At 40.5% G+C, this 21326-nt stretch overlaps 1 protein-coding gene across 1 annotated transcript in view; it reads right to left on the reverse strand.

The window, feature by feature from the left end:
* Positions 1-15375: 15375 nt before the first annotated feature.
* CCDC3 (coiled-coil domain containing 3) overlaps positions 15376-21326 on the reverse strand; it is a 142691-nt gene continuing 136740 nt past the window's right edge. Inside the window, exon 3 of the mRNA XM_053716476.1 lies at positions 15376-17048. Coding sequence (XP_053572451.1) covers positions 16773-17048 — 276 coding nt within the window. The 3' untranslated portion in view covers positions 15376-16772. The remainder of the gene's footprint in view (positions 17049-21326) is intronic.

Consider the following 21326-nt stretch of genomic DNA (forward strand, 5'->3'; position numbering starts at 1 on the left):
GAACTCTGTCTGTCTGACTACTCTGCTTGCTTAACCCCTAAAGTACTGGATTGCCTCACTGTTATTGAACTCTGCCTGTCTGACTACTCTGCTTGCTTAACCCCTAAAGTACTAAATTGCCTCATTGTTATTGAACTCTGCCTGTCTGACTACTCTGCTTGTTTAACCCTAAAATACTGGATTGCCATAAAGTTGCTGAACACTGCCTGTCTGACCACTCTGCGGGGATATTTATCGAAGCCTTAACAGCAAATACACTGGAATTCCGCAGCATAATTGTTGCGAGATTGAAAGCCTACAGACCAGCAAATGTTGAAATTTGTGACGTTACATACGATCCGCTGGTCTCAATCCGACACAGATCGATGCTTACATCATTACAGATGTTCCGAATACACATTCGGCTCTATTTGACACCTTTTCCCAGTTATCAAACTTTTAACAGGTACTCTCGTGGCTATTCCGGCCTAGTATACCTGGTTTTCAATCCGCCACCCTGGAGGCCGCAGATGCCATAGAAATCAATGGGAGTCTGAAAGCAGCGAAAGCTTATGTTCGATGCTGCCAGCTATCCCATTGATTTATATGATTGAAAACAAGTTACGTTTACACTTAACACCCTAACATAATCCTGAGTCTAAACACCCCTAATCTGCCGCCCCCGACATTGCCGCATAATAAAGTTATTAACCCCTATCCTGCCGCTCCCCGACACTAAATAAACATATTAACCCCTAAACCTCTGGCCTCCCACATCACTACCACTAACTAAACATATTAAACCCTAAACTGTCAGCCCCCCCCCCACATTGTCAAACTAAATTAAGCTATTAAACCTAAAAACCCGCTAACTTTAAATTAAAATTACAACATCCCTATCTTCAAATAAATTTAAACTTACCTGTAGAATTAAAATAAACTAATTTTAAACTATTAATTAACCTACCCTAACTATTATACTAAAATTAAATTAAACTACCAATTAAATTAACTAAATTACATATTAAAAAACCCTAACCCTACTCAAATTATTTAAATATACTATTAAACCTTATTACAAATTACAAAAATAAATAAACGCTAAGTTACAAAAAATACCCCCACGTTATAAAAAAAAGAAGAATTACACCTAATCTAATAACCCTATCAAAATAAAAAGCCCCCCCAAAATAAAAAAAACCTAGCCTACAATAAACTACCAATGGCCCTTAAAAGGGCCTTTTGTGGAGCATTGTACCAAAGATATTAGCTCTTTTACCTGTAAAAAAATACAAACACCCCCCCCAAAAGTAAAACCCACCCACCACCCAACCAACCAACCCCCCCAAATTAAAAAACCTATCTAAAATAACCTAAGCTCCCCATTGCCCTGAAAAGTCCTGCTTGAAGGATTTATCCGGAGCCGGAGAGTAACCATTCAGGCAGCAAGAAGTCTTCATCCGGGCGGCCTCTTCCATATTCATCCAGCCGGAGAAGTCCTCATCCTGTCGACAAGAAGTCTTCATCCAGATGGCATCTTCTATCTTCATCCATTTGGCGCGGAGCGTGTCCATCCTGAAGACATCCGACGCGAAGCATCCTCTTCATACGGTCGCAACCGTCATCCAAGATGAAGTTCCTTGCATTCCTATTGGCTGAAAGATTCCAATAAGCCAATAGGATTTTAGCAGCTCTAATCCTATTGGCTGATTGGAACAGCCAATAGGATTTTATCAGCTCTAATCCTATTGTCTGATTGAAATCTTTCAGCCAATAGGAATGCAAGGGACGCCATCTTGGATGACATCACTTGCATTGAAGTTCCATTTTACGGCGGCGACCATATGAAGATGGTGCTCCGCGCTGGATGTCTTCAGGATGGACTCGATCCATGTCGGATGGATGAAGATAGAAGATGCCGTCTGGATGAAGACTTCTCCGGCTGGATGAAGATGGAAGAGGCCGCCCGGATGAAGACTTCTTGCCGCCTGGATGATGACTTCCCCGTCTCCGGATGGATTCTTCAAGCGGGACTTCAACAACTATAAGTGAATCGTCGGGGGTTAGTGTTAGGTTTTTTTTAAGGGTTTTTTGGGTGGGTTTTATTTTTAGATTAGGGTCATTAGGGCATATAAAAGAGCTAAATGTCCTTTTAAGGGCAATGCCCATACAAATGCCCTTTTCAGGGCAATGGGGAGCTTAGGTTTTTTATTTTGGGGGGGATGGTTGGTTGGGTGATGGGTTTTACTGTTGGGGGGTGTTTGTATTTTTTTTACAGGTAAAAGAGCTGATATATTTGGGGCCCTTTTAAGAGTCATTGGTAGTTTATTGTAGGCTAGGGGTTTTTTTTATTTTGGGGGGGGGCTTTTTTAGTTTGATAGGGCTATTAGATTAGGTGTAATTCTTTTTTATTTTTGATAATATGGGGGTTTTTTCTCGCAATTTAGTGTTTTTTATTTTTTGTAACTTAGCGTTTATTTATTTTTGTAATTTAGTAATTTGTAATAAGATTTAATAATTAGGTTTAGTATATTTAAATAAATATAACAAAGTTGAGGCTTTGATAAATATCCCCCTACATGTTTATCCCTTGAACCTTAGGATTGCCTTACTGTTGCCGAACTCTGTCTGCCTGACCATTCTAGCGGTTTACCCTTAAACTGCCTAACCGCTGATTCCCTACCTGTTGCCATTAAAGACTATCCTGTCTGTTGCCAGTCCTTCAAGTGGTTTACCCTTGAACTCCCAAACCGCTGATTCCCTACCTGTTGCCGCCAAAGACTACCCTGCATGTTGTGAGTGCTGCTTACCTTATTTTGAGAACTTTCTCTACTCTGGGATATTCTCTATCGTTCCAGCTTGACGCCAGGATAAGAAGACTACTGGCCAAGTTTGGTCTAATAGTGAAATATCCCACGAGCATTACACGGCCAAACGCATGCAAGCAGGGTCTGTCAATCATCCCGATTGAATCAGAACGGGATGATTGGAATCCGTCACCCATTAGGTGTCAGAGACGTTAAGCATCAAGCCTGAAATGCTGGGGCTCTGAAGCTGCTTTTGCAAATTAATAGATGGAGCCCATTGAGTTAAGCTAGCTCTCAGTAATACACTGCTGCTCTTTAAACAAACAATACCAAGAGAATAAAGCAAATTAGATGATAGAAGTAAATAGGAAAATTGTTTAAAATGTTTCCTCGATCTGAACTATGAAAGGAGAATTTAGGGTTTAATGTCCCTTTAAAGTGATAGTAGAGGGGGCGGAGCCTGGTGCAGCACAGGAATGGAAGCATAGTGGGAGAGCAGAATACCAGACAAAGTGGCTAAGAAAGTGATGTAGGTGGCAGGAGAACTGGCAAAAAACAAGGCAAAAGTAAAGGACACCATCAGCAGTGATTTCGGGAGAGCCGCAGCTCCTAGGATGTCAAAAAACTCATAATAGAGGTCAGCACAGAAACGTCTCAGACGCCATTGTTATAACCCACGTGGCACTGACTATACTACAGCTCGCAGAGAGCGCATCCAGCTTGAATGGGGTGAACTGCGAAGAAGCCGGAGGGGATAATAAAAGGTGTCGCTTCTTTGTGAAAGGCGGAGGTGGCAAGGAGAAAGCGGAGGAGAAGGAAGGACAGGCAGCGGCAGCTCCTAAGCAACGGAAGCAACAGGTACACATGGAGGCCCGGTTTTTGATTGATAATTAAGCTGGGGGTTGCGGTCGCACAAGATGTGGAGAACCTAAGGGGTGAAGATTGAAGAGAGGTGTTTGAGTATAAAATCTAAACGGCCTGGCCACATGGAATGACACGGCCCATAAAGGCCTATAATATGTTAAGGGGTTCCCAGACTGTGCAGAGCTTGTCGACACAGAGGGAGAGACTTTTGTTTTACCTATACAACAGGCTGGGCCCTTTTGATTCTTTTTTGCCCCCTCTAGGATCTGAAAGTTTATTATGAAATGAAGGGGTTGTTAATGCCATAAAATGATTAAGAAGAATCTGTAAAGAGAATATGGCTATAGATATATAATAGAGACTTTATGGGAGCTCATACTGCCTGCAATACACAATTGGTCTTTTGAGGCCTTCTCATGCTCCCTAGATGATAAAAAGTACTGGACATAGCTAAGAAGACATTTCTGTGATACTCTGGTCTTTTGAAAATATACTTTATTTTGGAAGAGGCAGGTGGAAACAATACTTACTCGCTGGTTAGGAACAAAAATCCAGACACCCTACCTATATATAGACATACTGTTCTCCTGATCACTATTACATTGCACTCTATACTTTACGGGGTGACAAGAGCATACTAAGATGGCTGCTAGGAAGGGCTCTAAAGCGCCTCTACAAAATAAACAGTCTGCAGCTACTCTTTTTTTCAAGCCTGTGAAAGGGGATAAGTTATCTGACACTCAAATGCAAGAATCGGATGAAGAGAGGGAGGAGGCGGAGGGAACCAGGGATGGAGGGGAAGACTCCAGGCCCTTAACTAAAGCTGATCTGGATCACCTAGTCTCCAAGCAGGATATTAACAGTAATTTTGAGAAACTGTTAGAAAAAATGGAATCCTTGCAAAACTCTGTAACTAACAGTGTATCAGAATTAAAACAAGAGATAGTTGATCTGGGGTCAAGAGTAAACTCCTTAGAGGAAAGCGGTGATACAATGGCAGAAGACCTAAATGCAGTAACAGATAAAGTCACATCTCAACAATCTGAAATAGAAGATATATACGATAAACTAGAGGATCTAGAGAATCGTAGCCGGAGATCTAATCTCAGACTAAAGGGAGTACCGGAAACGATAGGCCCTAAAGAGCTGAAGGCATATTTGTCAAATCTCTTTCGGAGCATTACTGGCTCAGGAGGAGATGAGAGTTTCCAAATGGAAAGGGTGCATAGGGCACTTCGGCCTAAACCTAAGGGGGATGAGCCCCCCAGAGATGTTATTATCAAGATGTTACGCTTTCAAGAACGGGAGGAGATACTTGCAGCAGCCAGAAAGAATCCCACCTTTAAATATCAGGGGAACATCATCCAGTTTTTCCAGGATTTATGCCGGAGGATTCTACAAAGAAGAAGCTCCCTAAGACCGCTTACTTCCCTGCTGAGGAAAAATCAAGTGCCATACCGGTGGGGCTTCCCTTTTGCCCTCCACATAACCTGGGAAAACAGGACATTCTCTATCAAGGATCCTCAGGAAATCCTAGAAACATGTCATAGATTGAGGATGGATCCCCCAGCTGACCTACAGCAGGAAACAACCTCTGATCAATCCTCTCAGGGGGGAAAGCCTCGCCAGAAACAATGGTCCAGGATTCCGGAGAAGAAGCGAAAGACCTAAACACACTAGAACTCGCAGAAGGTTCAATTATCGGAGTAGACAATTCTTTATTTTTGTCTTTTTGGTCCTGGTGTCTCCTTCTCTGGGATCATAGCTCAGCTGATGCAGAGGAACTTACCCGGACTTATCGGGACCTGTAAGGACATATACCAAGGGCCAGATAAGTATGATGACAATGTGCAAATGTTATGATTTCTAGGTCTTGCTTGTTCCTGGTTCTTGGGACAGGGAAGGGGGAGGAGGGTTGTCTGTCATTATGTGCCCCATCTAGAAGATCACCTATGCAACCGGGACAATTATGTTTGGTGATATGGACATTTCTTCATGCTGTGTGCAAATTCTCCCCCTGATAGGTTTCATGTAAGGACAGGTAACTACAAGATTTGTTTTCTGTCACTACTTAAAATATTTTTTCTAACCAGAAATGTCAATGCAATTACCATGTTTTGTTTTCTTTCTCTTTTAATTCTTGCCTATTCTCAAGATATTTGCTAAGCCATAATGCTGAAGTGATGTTGTAATCTGCACTTAGGTAGACTATGTGTTGGTTCCCGGATGGGAATGACAAAGTTTATGTTGTTATGTTTAAATTTTCATGTTATTTAATTTTTATTTTGTTAAACCAGGTGATTCCTAAAAGGTTTGGAGGAGGGAAATTGAGAAAGTACTGTAGTATGAGGGGAATTCAAGTATTAGGGAATAATGGTGGAAAGGGGGTCCTCTGGGACTCGGACAGATTTTATGAGACAAGCTACAAAGGGAGGATGGGGGGGGAGGTGAAAGAGATTACTGATGGCACATAATATAAAACTAATCTCTCATAATGTCAGAGGACTAAATACAGACACTAAAAGACGTACAGCCATGACACAATACCTAAAGTCTAATGCAAACATCATATTTCTTCAGGAAACGCACTTTTTATCCCAGACGATCCCAAGATACTGGACTCAAAAGTTTTCACTAAAGTCACCCTTTGCAATGTGTATGCACCCAATGAGACACAGAATGCCTTCTTTGAAACAATTTCGCAACATCTCACCCAGTGGTCAGAGGATAGAATAATCTTGGGAGGGGATTTCAATGTCTCTATGACCTCTTTTTCAGGGGGGGTCACTAAGGGGCTGTCGAGTAAACAACATCGTCACAATGCAATAGTTAAGTCAATTAGGGAGTCGATGGGAGCACATAATCTTATAGACTCATGGGAGGCGGTGGGCAATTCCAAACATGAATATACATACTACTCACCGGCACACAATTCTTACTCCACCTTAGATTATATTTTCGTGAGTCAAATACTGACCCCTAACCTAATTACATCAAGCACGCAGTCATGCGTGTGGTCTGATCACTCACTAGTAATTCTAGAGCTAGCAGGGATATTAAATTTTTTAAGACCAAGATCATGGACGTATAACCCAACGCTCCTTAAAAACCCAGCAATATTGGAGAGGATAAAGATAGCACTAGGAGAATATTGGCAAGTAAATGTGGGGACCACAAGTAACCCATTAATGACTTGGGCTGCTCACAAACCGGTGTTGAGGGGTTTGCTTATTAAAGAGAAATCGATGGTAGTGAGACACTCAACACATTTAGTGAACACACTTCAGAGAGAGGTTGAGACACTGGAGCGGGACCATAGACGAACTCTTTCCTCGGGGGTATATAGATCTCTTCAGACTAAACGTAAAGAATTGGCCACAATTTTAAACGAGAATTCTATCCGGGCTGCACTGCGGCTGAGGGCACACTATTATGTGTACGCAAACAAGCCAGATAAATATCTGGCATATAAATTGAGGGAGAGAACCAAGCTCTTTGCAATACCTTCTATACACAGACAGGGGGGGACTCCCACTTCAAACCCCCAGGAGATAGCCGAAACCTTTGCTCAATACTATGAGAATCTTTACGATGGGAGGAGGGTGGATGGGGGGAATCTGGATCGGCAGACGAACAATCTTCTGGAGCAGGCTAGACTACCACAGATTCAAGACTCGGATCTGGCCACTCTAAATGCAGAGATTACGGCTATGGAAATACTGACAGTAATTAGGGACCTCAAAACGGGAAAAGCGCCAGGACCAGACGGACTAACAGGGGAATACTATAAATTATTTAAGAGAGAGCTGCTACCCCATATGTTGACCTTCTGTAATGGTATACTAGCGGGGAGGGAGCTACCTTGGGACATGTTAAGAGCTAAGATAGTAGTGATACCTAAAGTAGGGAAAAACCCAAAATACTGCAAAAATTACAGGCCCATTTCCCTGATTAACACAGATCTCAAAATTTTCACAAAAATTATAGCTAACAGACTTAAATTAATTCTACCAGCATTAATCCACAAAGACCAAGTGGGATTCATTAAAGATAGGGAAGCCCCGGACAATGTGAGGAGAATTTTGACCCTAGTAGATTACTTAAAGCAGACTAAGACACCATCGCTACTTTTATCACTCGACGCGGAAAAGGCGTTTGATAGGGTAGACTGGACCTTTATGTTTAAAGTCTTGGAAAACATGGGTTTTAGAGGAGCATTTATAAAGGCACTTGCAACCATATACTCAGGACCGACGGCGGTGGTGGGAGCAGCAGGGTACACTTCAAGACCCATTGATATTTTAAACGGGACCCGCCAAGGGTGCCCACTCTCGCCACTCCTGTTTGCCATTAGTATAGAACCACTTGCAGAGCTTATTAGGCAATCGGTGGATATATCAGGGGTGAGGGTGACCAATGACGAATATAAATTGACACTATTTGCAGGTGATGTTTTTTTGACATTGACCAAGCCTCTGATCTCTTTACCTAATCTATATGACATCTTGGGAAAGTTTTCAGAAATTTCGGGCTACAAGGTTAATCTAGATAAATGTGAAGCGTTACCAATTTGTCTTCCATCACATACCCAAAAGTCGATTGAACTAAATTTTAACCTCACATGGGCAAAAACCCACATTACCTATTTGGGAGTCAAGATTAATAGTACATTTTCTGAATTGTATAGACTGAATTATGTCCCTATTTATAAAGCCATTAGGAGAGACCTAAACAACTGGAAAAAGGGGAGATTTTCGTGGTATGGGAGACTTTCGGCTATTAAAATGAATGTCCTGCCCAGGATTTTGTACCTTTTCAGAGCTCTGCCGATTGGGATCCCCCTGGCAGATCTAAACGCCCTACAAACTGATATATTTCGATTCCTAAGGGGGGATGGGAAAGCGAGAATAGCGGCACAACTGCTAAAACAGCATAGACAGATGGGTGGAGTGGGAGTCCCCAACCTGGTAGATTATTATCACGCCTCCAGACTGGCACAATCCGTCATCATGGGGAAAAACTTTCAGGGGGTTCTCTGGCCAAAAATGAAGCAGATATTGAAGGTAGCGACAATCCGGCAGACATCTTATGGGATCCCTTATGGAATGCCAAAAAACTTGCATATAGGTCACCAGTGACATATGAATCTTTACATACCTGGCATAAGATAACCAAACAGATGGATTTATTTAACCCTCACTCTTTATTATTACCCTTAAAACTTTTACTGCCAGTCGAACTTAGAAAAGCAGTGGGAAAATGGGAAAATAAGGGCCTTTATAGGGTCGCAGATTTTCTAGATGGGAAAACAATATCTACCTTTAATCAGATTAGAGATAAGATCCAACCATACACATTTAACTGGTTTCTCTACTTACAGATTTCATCAGCTATCTCAAAATACATGACTGACAGACTAAATCAACCCTTGACTCCTATGGAAAAGATATGCAGCACACAATCCAGAGGGAAACACGTGATTTCTCAGATATACTTGGTATTACAAGGGAAGAAGGCCATCCTTAAGACTCCTTTAATGGAGAGATGGGAAAGAGAGGTAGAGGAGGTGAAAGAACAGGAAACTTGGGAAAAGATCCTCTCAGAATCTGGGAAGGGTATGCTTAGTGCAGATATGAAGGAAAACTGTTTGAAGGTGGCCTTTAGATGGTATCTTACGCCAGAAAGGACAGCTCACATTCAATCCATGAATAGCGCTTTCTGCTATAGAGGCTGTGGGAGGAGAGGGACGTACAGACATATGTGGTGGGACTGCCCAAGGGTCCGACCATTATGGGATAGGCTCTCGAGGCTGCTCAGTGACACATTAGATGAAAACATTGAACTAACGATAACTCAGGCACTTTTGCATGAGAAGGTGGGCTCGCTGAATTCAGCGATCAACACTTTTATTAGGACTCTTTGTACTTGCTTACGCATTTGTATAGCTAGACATTGGAAGGTGGGCGCACCGAGATGGACAGAAGTATTAGATAAAATAAAAGATATATATACAATGTCAGAATTAGCAGCATGGGCGCAAGGGAACACTGAGCAGTTTCAAAAAATATGGTTCTATTGGATTCTGAAGGGCTGTACTCGACCACACACCACAAAGGACAGAGATGAGTGAGAGAAATCACGACAGTAAGGGAGATAAGACAGATGCAGCGGAAACTCTTTGTTAGGGGACAGACCAGGTCTGGAGATACTTGACTTACCTGATTGAGGTTGCAATATGTTGATAGCAATTTTCCTTTTCTTCAACAGAAATACTATTTTAGAGATGTCTGGAGAGTATGGAATCACCTGGTGGGAGGGAGGGATGGGAGGTAGGGGGAGTTAAGTTTGTAACTTATAATGTACTGTTAATTATTTGCTAATGTTAAGGGGAAGGTGGCTCTAATCAAACTAGACCAATTTTGGGGTGAAAGTAATACTTGATGTATGTGAAGGGAGAACACAAGGTGGTCGGAGTGACATACGTGTATACAATGAGTCATCTTCACCCGGTACTTGTGATTTGTATTTTGTGTTTAAGAAATTCAATAAAAAATATTTCAATTAAAGTGATAGTAAAGTTTCTTTAGTGTAATGCACAGTATATACAATTAGCCTTCAATACAGGGGCACTTTCATTGATTCATTTTTTTTGAAGACCCTTTATTTGAAAAATATTTACCATTTTGTGATGGTAAACACTGCACCTTTCCTCAGCCCGCACCTCATACTGGCGAATCCAGGCTTCATGCAATAATTGCATGCCCCACATGGCATCCAGCTCGTGGGGCACGCAACAATTGGATGAAGCTGGATTTGTCATTGCTCAGCTAAATTAAGTACGAGGTGCAGGCGGAGGAACGGCGCAATGTTTACCAACACAATAATTGCATATACTGTGCTTTACACAGAAACTTTACTATCACTTTAAACAAATGGTCTCTTGAAGAATGGATTTTTTATGAGGGTGAGGCAAGGTTTCAGAGCCTTCCATATTTATTTATTTATTTATTTATTTATTTATTTATTTAGATAATCTAACTAAGCTGGAAAGTTGTTTAAAATTGTATGTTCTATCATAATCATGAAAGAAAATGTGCATCTCCCTTTAATAACAAACATTCAATGTGTTTTTACTCAGCAAAAAGTATTGATTTGTCCAACTTATTTTATTTGTGATGTAAAATGAGAACAGGAACCTTAGTTATGAAAAACAATGATTTATTTTAAAATTGTGATAAGACTGCATAGTGAAAAATATTTTCTACATTTTATAATATACATATATAAAATACATGAAACGTCCATTGGATATCTAGTAAATTTTACATAAGGAAGAATGTGGTTGATTACCGTATACTCACACACAACTGGAAACAATCGCTACAAAATGCTGTAGATCAGTGATGTGCAGTCACTAGAGGCAGGTGAGGCAGTGCTTCACCTCTCATATGGGCAAAAATATATATTTTTTTATTGGCTTTAAAAAAAAAAAATTGTAATTTTTTTCCCCAGCATTTTTTTTTTTCTCACAGCTACATGTTGTGCAATGGAGAGGCACAAGCAGGTCTGCCCACCATTACACAACATGCTGTGCCACCTACTGGATGCAAGTGGTTAAGATCATTGCATTGCCCATTAACTGCTTATTTGAGGCAGTCCTATTTGGGCTGAACCAATCCAGCGAGAGGCATTAGTAAGTGGAACTTAGGGTTGGGGCTGGATGTTAAATCATATAAAACAAAACAAAAACGGAAAAAAACAACTTTCATATATTTTGTTGCTGTCCTGTGAACCTGCTAGCTTTGCTAAAGTGAAAAAGAGAGTTCTGTTCTTCCCCTCTAAGTGCAGTGGAATGTGCCACTGTCACTTCCTGAATCCTTACAGAGCAGGAAAAGAGGCACAGAGAGCAGTGTTTCAGCCACATCTTATTAAAGTAAGATTTTACTGAAAGGGATTCTGTTAGTGAAAATGATAATTTAATGAATGTGGTTTAGTGTTTTTTTACTCTTTTACAGCAGGGTCGTTTTTGTATTTTGTTTACTCAAACTTTACACCCACTAACTTAGCAGCTTGCCTCTGTACTTCACACTAAATTATAGACTCATTTTCTGAGCTCTCTGTAGCTCTGCTGTTTTATTACTTTAAAATGCAGATGTCCCCCCCCCCCTTGTGTGTGTGTGTGTGTGTGTCTCTCTATCTATTTATCCATCTCTCTCCTTATGTGTTGTTCTCCCCATGGTCTCTTTCTCTCTCTTCCTCCCCCTCTGACTCTCTCATCCCTTATGTAATGAAGGAATCTATAAGCATAATTTGCAGCATTAAAGTAAAAAGTATGTTTTAAACATATTTTAATGGGCATGGATTTCTAGATCGCATAATCAGAGCAAGCATTGTGTTATCTGGCAAGAGTTTCTGTTACAATCCTTTTAGACTAAAATCAGATGTTTACTAAGTTGACCAGTTTTCCAAGACACCATTTAAAGGGATATGAAACCCATATGCAATTTACGTCTAATATCTAATTTTCTTCATTCTTTTGATGTCCTTTGTTGAAAATCATATCTAAATATGCTCAGTAGCTGCTGATTGATGGCTGCACATAGATACCTCATGTGATTGGCTCACCCATGTGCATTGCTATTTCTTCAACAAAGGATATCTAAAGAATGAAGGCCTATACTAGCCACTGCCTCACCAGCCTCTGACGTCACTGCACGTCACTGCTGTAGATTCTGTATTTGAGCAAATCTGAATATGTTTGCCTGTCACTCTGTGACAGACGGTAAACAAAGCTGCATATTAGCTATAAAAGCTTAAAGGGACATTAAAGGGACACGAAACCCAAACTTTTTGTTTCATGGTTCAGATAGAGCATACAATTTTAAACAACTTTCCAATTTACTTCTATTACCTAATATGCATCATTCTCTTGGCATCCTTTGTTAAAAAGCATATCTCGATGATAGGCTCAGGAGCTTGGAGCTAGAAGCTTATTGGTGACTTGTATGCCCATTTTAATTAGATTACAAATGTGTTAAGCGAGCTTCCAGGCATGCATTGCTGCTTCTTCAATAAATGATACCAAGATAATTAAGCAAAATTGGAAAGTTGTTTAAAAAGGTATAATCTATCAATCATGAAAGAAATATTTTGAGTTTCATATCCCTTTAAGAGCCATGGAAGTGACCATAAGCATACAATAATGTAAATACAGTTACAATTAGAATACTGACCTAGGAAAACACACACACTTAATGCACAATTATTACAATCAGGCAGTCATCACCTGCTTCCAGATCAAATTTATAGTTTGTATCTCTGTTAACATTCTTCAGCAGAAAACAAAATAGTAGATTAACGTATTATGGTCTCTGTGTAAGACTTGCTCATAGAAATAGTACAGGTCCTGGGTACCGAGAGCGTTAAGTCTGCTGTTAGATCGGCCGGGGCTCTTGCAAGAAGAGGTTTGGGTTATCGCTCTCCAGAGCGTGTAAATGGAGGTATTCTAGCTACAGGTGACCCTTTGTCCTGTAGTTTAGAAGATTTACATACATTTTAACGAAAACAAAATTGAAATGCTTAAAGGGACAGTCTACAATAGAATTTGTATTGTTTTAAAAGATAGATAATCTCTTTATTACCCATTCCCCAGTTTTGCATAACCAACACAGTTATAGTAACTCCTTAGTGACCAGACCATTTTTTAATTTTCTTACCGTTAAGGAACAGGGAATTTCTGCGGTATTTGTGTTTAGCTGCTGTAATTTTCCTCTTACTAATTTACTGCACGGTACCCACACACACATATTATATACCGTTTTTCTCGCCATTAAATGGACTTTCTAAAGATACCATTATTTTCATCATATCATATCATTTACCATAAAAAAAAATATAAAATATGATGAAAAAATGGAAAAAAACACACTTTTTTTTAACTTTGACCCCCAAAATCTGTTACAAATCTACAACCACTAAAAAGCACTCATGCTAAATAGGTTCTAAATTTTGTCCTGAGTTTAGAAATACCCAATGTTTACATGTTCTTTGCTTTTTTTTGCAAGTTATAGGGCATTTTCTTTTTCAAAATTAGCAATAGTTACATTGTAACACTGATATCTGTCAGGAATCCCTTAATATAACCCTTCAGATGTATATATATATTTTTAGTAGACAACCCAAAGTATTGATCTAGGCCCATTTTGGTAAATTTCATGCCACCATTTCACCGCCAAATGCGATCAAATAAAAAAAATCATTAACTTTTTCACTAACTTTAGGTTTCTCACTGAAATTATTTACAAATGGTTGTAAATGCTTCTCTGGGATCCCCTTTGTTCAGAAATAGCAGACATTTGGCTTTGGCATTACTTTTTGGTAATTAGAAGGCCGCTTAATGCCGCTGCGCACCACACTTGTATTATGCCCAGCAGTGAAGGGGTTAATTAGGTAGCTTGTATGGTTAATTTTAGCTTTTGTGTAGAGATCAGCCTCCCACCTGACACATCCCATCCCCTGATTCCTCCCTGACCCCTCTCAAACAGCTCTCTTCCCTCCCCCACCTCACAATTGTCATCGCCATCTTAAGTACTGGCAGAAAGTCTGCCAGTACTAAAATAAAAGGCTTTTTTTTTTCTTTTCTTCATATATATATATATATATATATATATATATATATATATATATATATATATATATATATATATATATATATATATATATATATATAATACTGCAGTGTTGGATCCCCCCTTAACCCCCAGCCTCCCTGATCCCCCACAAAGAGCTCTTTAACCCCCCTCTCTACCTATTTGCTGCCATCTTGGGTACTGGCAGCTGTCTGCCAGTACCCAGTTTGGTCAAAATAAGGCTTTTTTTTAATACATATACCCTAATTTTCTGTAGTGTAGCTGCCCCCCTCCCAGATCCCTTTCCCAATACTTAATGCGTTATTTCCCCCCTCCATCTCCCTCCCTCCTTCTTTTACACAGGCTCCAGCAGCCCAGCACTTAATAGCCCTCTCTGCATAGGTTTGCTTAAAAAGGGTATTGTACGATGTTCTCAATATTGAGGCATCCCTGCAATACCCTGAAAGTGGCTGGAAGCGATCACGATCGCTTCCAGCGCTTAAAAAAAAATGATGACGTGCAGGGTACATCCTTGGTAATTAACTAGCAGTTTTTGTAAGACGTACCCGGCACGTTCTTGGTCGTTAAGGGGTTAATATACTTTTTATCTCTGTGATTACCTTGTATCTATGCATCTTCTGACAATCCCCTGATCACATGACATTTTATTTATTATCTATTGACTTGCATTAGTACTGTGTTGTGCTAAATCTTAAATAACTCCTCAGGCGTGACCACATTGTTATCTATATGGCCCACATGAACTAGCAGTCTCCTGTTGTGAAAAGCAAATAAAAAAGCATGTGATTAAGAGGCTGTCAATAGAGCCTTTGAAACAGTCAGAAATGTAGAGGTTTAAATGTTATAAAGTATATTAATATAACAATGTTGGTTGTGCAAAGCTGGGGAATGTGTAGTAAAGACATTATCTATCTTTTTAAACAATAACAATTTTTGTGTAGACTGTCCCTTTAACTAAAATTCAGTATTTGCTTAGTTTTAAACAAAATGAATTAACGAATAGTGCAGACAAAAAATATTCAGGTAAACTAATTTCCCCCGAATATTTGGTATGAAAATTTTAGACGAACTGAACATTTTTTGGCTATCTACTTGCACATTGTTTTATTTGATTAGCTGAAAAATCATCAAGAGGAAGAGACATGAAACCCAAATGTTTTTTTTTCTTTCATGATTCAGATAGAGCTTATCATTTTTAAAAGTTTCAAATTTTCTTCAATTATCACATTTACATAGTTCTCTTTGTATCTTTTGTTGAAAAGCAGGAAGGAACGCTCAGGAGAGTGTATGTGTGTGACGCACTATTTGGCAGCTATTTTGCAAGAATGTTTTTAACAATGTTATAAATTTGCAAGAGTACTAGATGGCAGCGGTCCTCCATACTACTTACATATGCTCTTCTAAGAATATCATGAGAATGATGCCAAATTAATTAAAGAAGTAAATTGGAAACTTTTTAAAAAAAATAATACGCCCTATCTGAATCATGACATATTTTTTTATTTTCATATCCCTTTAATTGAACATAGTACTTAAGAATTTTCTATCACTCACATGAAGGAACAGCTTTTAAACATGTTAAAATTATTTTTTTACCACTGAAAAATGTGAAGAAAAATCAGTTTAAACTTAAAGGGAAACAGATACAGCAATATTAGGTCTAGATTACGAGTTCTGTTGTGCAGGAGCATAAAGGGGTTTATTGTGTCTCTTTGCGCATGACTTCAGCTTTTGTGCGCCCACTACCAGACGCGCGTGAAAAGCCTCCGAATGGAGCTTGATGCCACGTGTTTCTGGCGAGCCTACAGACTCGCCAGAAACAGCAGTTATGAAGCAGCGGTCACAAAGACCGTTGCCCCATAACCTGTCCGCCTGCTCTGAGCAGGCGGACAGACATCGCCGGAAATCTACCCGATCGAGTACGATCGGGTTGATTGACACCCCCCTGCTGGCGGCCTCTTGTGAGCTGCTTGTGCAATGATGAAAATGGCGAGCGTATTGCTCGTCGTATTCAGCGAGGTCTGTCGGATCTGATCCGCACTGTCGGATCAGGTCCGTCAGACCTTGATAACTAGAGGCCTTTGTCTGTAAACTACCGCTCCACTCGTAATCTAGCACTTAGTTGTGTATTTCCTTCCTAGCAATGCTTATTGGTTAATAGGTCATTTTTACCCATGCTTAATGGCTAGATGATACGTTCTTCTTTCTGCACTTTCATATCGACAATAAAACATTTTTGAGTACTGAGTTCATTTAAATGTGAGATCTGGCAGAGGACACATCATGACTATGTAGTACCAAGAAAGGCCACATCAAGCTTTATATTTTTCCTGAAAATTACTCTATATGTGCTGCATCAATATATATTTTGTGTTCCTTCCGTGTTCCTTTAGTAAACTGGAGCTGCCCAGCAACCCCTGCGATAACACTGGTTTTTACGCCACTTGTAAACAGTCTCTGTATTCTTGTTCTGTTATACTTTACGGTAAGCAGAGTGAGAATTTTCTTTCTTATAAGTGTTCACGTGCTCCGTTTGTCTTGCTGCTGAAGACAACTTTTCGTTCAACTTCCTGTTCAGCATTTCCACGTGCCGCGTGTTCTTTCGCGTTTGTCGCAAGGACTTCTTCACTTTTTTAACACGGTCCCGCAGCTGATTGTTGCGCTTTTCCAACAAAGCTACCTTCTGCTGAAGTTTCTTAACTCTGTCTTCCTCCTCAAATAAGGCCTTTTGCACTGATGAGCACATGAGCTGCAAACAGAAAAATAGTTTGTTACAGCAGAGAAAGAGTTAAAAAAAATGTTAATCTCAACTACGTATCAAGAGTGTCAGGCAGCAAATATAAAAACAAACATTTAGTGAAAAATGCGTAATGATAGGATTATCTTTGTAAATCGATAAAATCACACCCAGCGAAAAGAATTTGAGATCTTGTCTGCTTGGAAAGGAAGGGCTGTATCATAAATCTCTAAACTGACGGAAGGGACAATATTTTTCCTAAAGTAAAGAAAACATTTTTTCGTATTTATATACATGAAAAAGAGCATTTTTTTTTTTTTAAACAAAATCAAAAGAAGGAATTTGTAAAGGGGCTACACAAAATAAATGGTCTATTACAAAATACGTGGGGTAGCTTAAAGGGACGTGAAGGTAAAAATTCAACTTTCATGGTTCAGATAAGGCATGCAGATTTTGTTGAAAAGTATACAGAGGTAGGCTCAGGAGTATTACATTACTGGTGATTGGTGGCTGGCTACACACATATGCATCTTGTCATAGGCTCACCACTTATGTTCAGCTAGCTCCTTGTAGTGCATTGCTGATGTGGAGTTGACTTTAACTACAATTATATACAAGCAATCGTGCAATGATAAAATGCACTAACACATCAGATTTTTTTATTTTTGTACTTTAACATTCCTGTAATTAAACTGATGTTTAAATAAAAGAAGTGTATGGTGATCATTCCTAAGATTCTTGTGATTTTGAAACATGGTTAAGTTGCAGAACACAGACCAAAAAAGTTTATATATAAAAATATTTAAAATTCAACAAAGAAGCGTTACGTACTCTCTCTCTTCAAATCTTCCAGCAGGGTTCTGGCATTGCAGAATAGGCCGGCACTCACTGGGTTTCACACAAAATTAATTCTCAGAGAGAGAGAGAGAGAGGAGACAGAGAGGAGAGAAAAAAAATCACTCTCAGAGAGAAAGAGAGAGAGAGAAGAGACAGTGACGAGAGAGGAAAAATCACTCTCAGAGAGAAAGAGTGAGAGAGAAGAGACAGTGAGGAAAGAGGAAAAATCACTCTCAGAGAGAAAGAGTGAGAGAGAAGAGACAGTGAGGAAAGAGGAAAAATCACTCTCAGAGAGAAAGAGTGAGAGAGAAGAGACAGTGAGGAGAGAGAAAGAGTGAGTGAGAAGAGACAGTGAGGAGAGAGGAAAAATCACTCTCAGAGAGAAAGAGTGAGAGAGAAGAGACAGTGAGGAAAGAGGAAAAATCACTCTCAGAGAGAAAGAGTGAGAGAGAAGAGACAGTGAGGAGAGAGAAAGAGTGAGAGAGAAGAGACAGTGAGGAGAGAGGAAAAATCACTCTCAGAGAGAAAGAGTGAGAGAGAAGAGACAGTGAGGAGAGAGGAAAAATCACTATCAGAGAGAAAGAGTGAGAGAGAAGAGACAGTGAGGAGAGAGAAAGAGTGAGAGAGAAGAGACAGTGAGGAGAGAGGAAAAATCACTCACAGAGAGAAAGAGTGAGAGAGAAGAGACAGTGAGGAGAGAGGAAAAATCACTCACAGAGAGAAAGAGTGAGAGAGAAGAGACAGTGAGGAGAGAGGAAAAATCACTCTCAGAGAGAAAGAGTGAGAGAGAAGAGACAGTGAGGAGAGAGGAAAAATCACTCTCAGAGAGAAAGAGTGAGAGAGAAGAGACAGTGCGGAGAGAGGAAAAATCACTCTCAGAGAGAAAGAGTGAGAGAGAAGAGACAGTGAGGAGAGAGGAAAAATCACTCTCAGAGAGAAAGAGTGAGAGAGAAGAGACAGTGAGGAGAGAGGAAAAATCACTCTCAGAGAGAAAGAGTGAGAGAGAAGAGACAGTGAGGAGAGAGGAAAAATCACTCTCAGAGAGAAAGAGTGAGAGAGAAGAGACAGTGAGGAGAGAGGAAAAATCACTATCAGAGAGAAAGAGTGAGAGAGAAGAGACAGTGAGGAGAGAGAAAGAGTGAGAGAGAAGAGACAGTGAGGAGAGAGGAAAAATCACTCACAGAGAGAAAGAGTCAGAGAGAAGAGACAGAGAGGAGAGAAAAAAAATCACTCTCAGAGAGAAAGAGAGAGAGAGAAGAGACAGTGAGGAGAGAGGAAAAATCACTCACAGAGAGAGAAGAGACAGAAGGGCCAAATTATCCTCTTTCGGCATGAGCCTTCAGGCTCGCCGGAAACAGCAGTTATGAAGCTGCGGTCTTAAGTCTTCCGCTCCATAACTTGTCCACTGCCTCTGAGGCTGCGGTCTGCAATACGCCCGATCCTATACAATCGGGCTGATTGATTACCCCCTTCTAGGGGCCGATTGGCCACGAATCTGCATGGGGTGGCATTGCACAAGCAGTTCACCAGAACTTCATGTGCAATGATAAATGCGGACAGCGTATGCTGTCGGCATTCAGCGATGTCTGTCGGACATGATACGATACAGCGTATCATGTCGGACAGACAATGATAAATCGGTCCCAGAGAGGAGAGAGAAAAAAATTACTCTCAGAGAGGGAGAGGAGAGAGAAGAGACAGAGAGGAGAAGGAGAACATCACTCTCAGAGAGAGAGAGAAGAGACAGAGAGGAGAGAGAAAAATTCACTCAGAGAAAGGAGAGAGAAGAGACAGAGAGGAGAGAGTGGAGAGAAAACTTCACTCAGAGAGAGAGAAGAGACAGACAGAAGAGAGCAGAGAGAGAAAACTTCACTCAGAGAGAGAGAAGAGACAGACAGAAGAGAGCAGAGAGAGAAAACTTCACTCAGAGAGAGAGAAGAGACAGACAGAAGAGAGCAGAGAGAGAAAACTTCACTCAGAGAGAGAGAAGAGACAGACAGAAGAGAGCAGAGAGAGAAAACTTCACTCAGAGAGAGAGAAGAGACAGACAGAAGAGAGCAGAGAGAGAAAACTTCACTCAGAGAGAGAGAAGAGACAGACAGAAGAGAGCAGAGAGAGAAAACTTCACTCAGAGAGAGAGAGAAGAGACAGACAAAAGAGAGCAGAGAGAGAAAAATTCATTTAGAGAGAGAGAGAGAAGAGTTGGGAGAGAGAATTTTGCAATGTTTGGATACAGCAGCTTATATGATGGTCAATGGGGGAGATTTATTAAGTAGCGGATGCAGCTGTTTCCGCCCGATGTTTTCCGGCTTGCCAGAAACATAAGTTAAAAAGCAGCGGTTTTAAGAACGATCCTCCTTAACTAATCCACCACCTCTGAAGTGGCGGATTGCAATAATTCCGATTAGATACGATCGGGATGATTGACACCGAATCCGCAGAGGACGGCATTGCACAAGCATTTCACTAGAAATGCTTGTGCAATGTTAAATGCCGACAGCGTCTGCTCAACACTTGATAAATCTACCCCAAAATCCTGTTGGTTCATATGTCTAACGTTACTGACTCCAAAGCGTTTACCACCTGTGCTTAAGGATAGTGTAAAACAGCCAATAGAATGCGAGCTCAATCTGATTGGCTGATTGGATCAGCCAATCGGATTGAACTTGAATCTGATTGGCTGATTCCATCAGCCAATCAGATTTTTCCTACCTTAATTCCGATTGGCTGATAGAATCCTATCAGCTAATCGGAATTGAAGGGACGCCATCTTGGATGACGTCCCTTAAAGGAGCCTTCATTCGTCGGTAGTTCGTCGGGAAAGGAGGATGTTCCGTGTCGGCGGGATGAACATTCAAGACCCGGCTTCGACGATGACCTCGCCCGGATAGAAGACTTCTTCAGCGCCTCTTGGAAGATGACCTCGCCCGGATGGAAGATTTCTTCAGCGCCGCTTGGAGAATCACTTCATCGGATGGAAGATTTCTTCAGCGCCCCTTGGAGGATAACTTCTGCAGGTCCGGATGTCCTCTTCAGTTCCATCGGTGGCTCGGCTGAGTGAAGACAACTAAAGGTAGGATGATCTTCAGGGGATTAGTGTTAGGTTATTTTAAGGGGGGTTTGGGTTAGATTAGGGGTATGTGGGTGGTGGGTTTTAATGTTGGGGGGGTTGTAATTTTCTTTTACAGGCAAAAGAGCTGAACTTTGGGGCATGCCCCCACAAAAGGCCCTTTTAAGGGCTGGTAAGGTAAAAGAGCTTTGAACTTTATTTAATTTAGAATAGGGTAGGGCATTTTTTTATTTTGGGGGGGTTTGTTATTTTATTAGGGGGCTTAGATTAGGTGTAAGTAGCTTAAAATTGTTGTAATATTTGTAAAATGTTTGTAACTTATTTTTTTATTTTTTGTAACTTAGCTTTTTTTATTTTTTGTACTTTAGTTAGTTTATGTAATT

The sequence above is a fragment of the Bombina bombina genome, chromosome 6 (genome assembly GCF_027579735.1).
Source record: "Bombina bombina isolate aBomBom1 chromosome 6, aBomBom1.pri, whole genome shotgun sequence".
NCBI classification, from domain to species: Eukaryota; Metazoa; Chordata; class Amphibia; order Anura; family Bombinatoridae; genus Bombina; species Bombina bombina.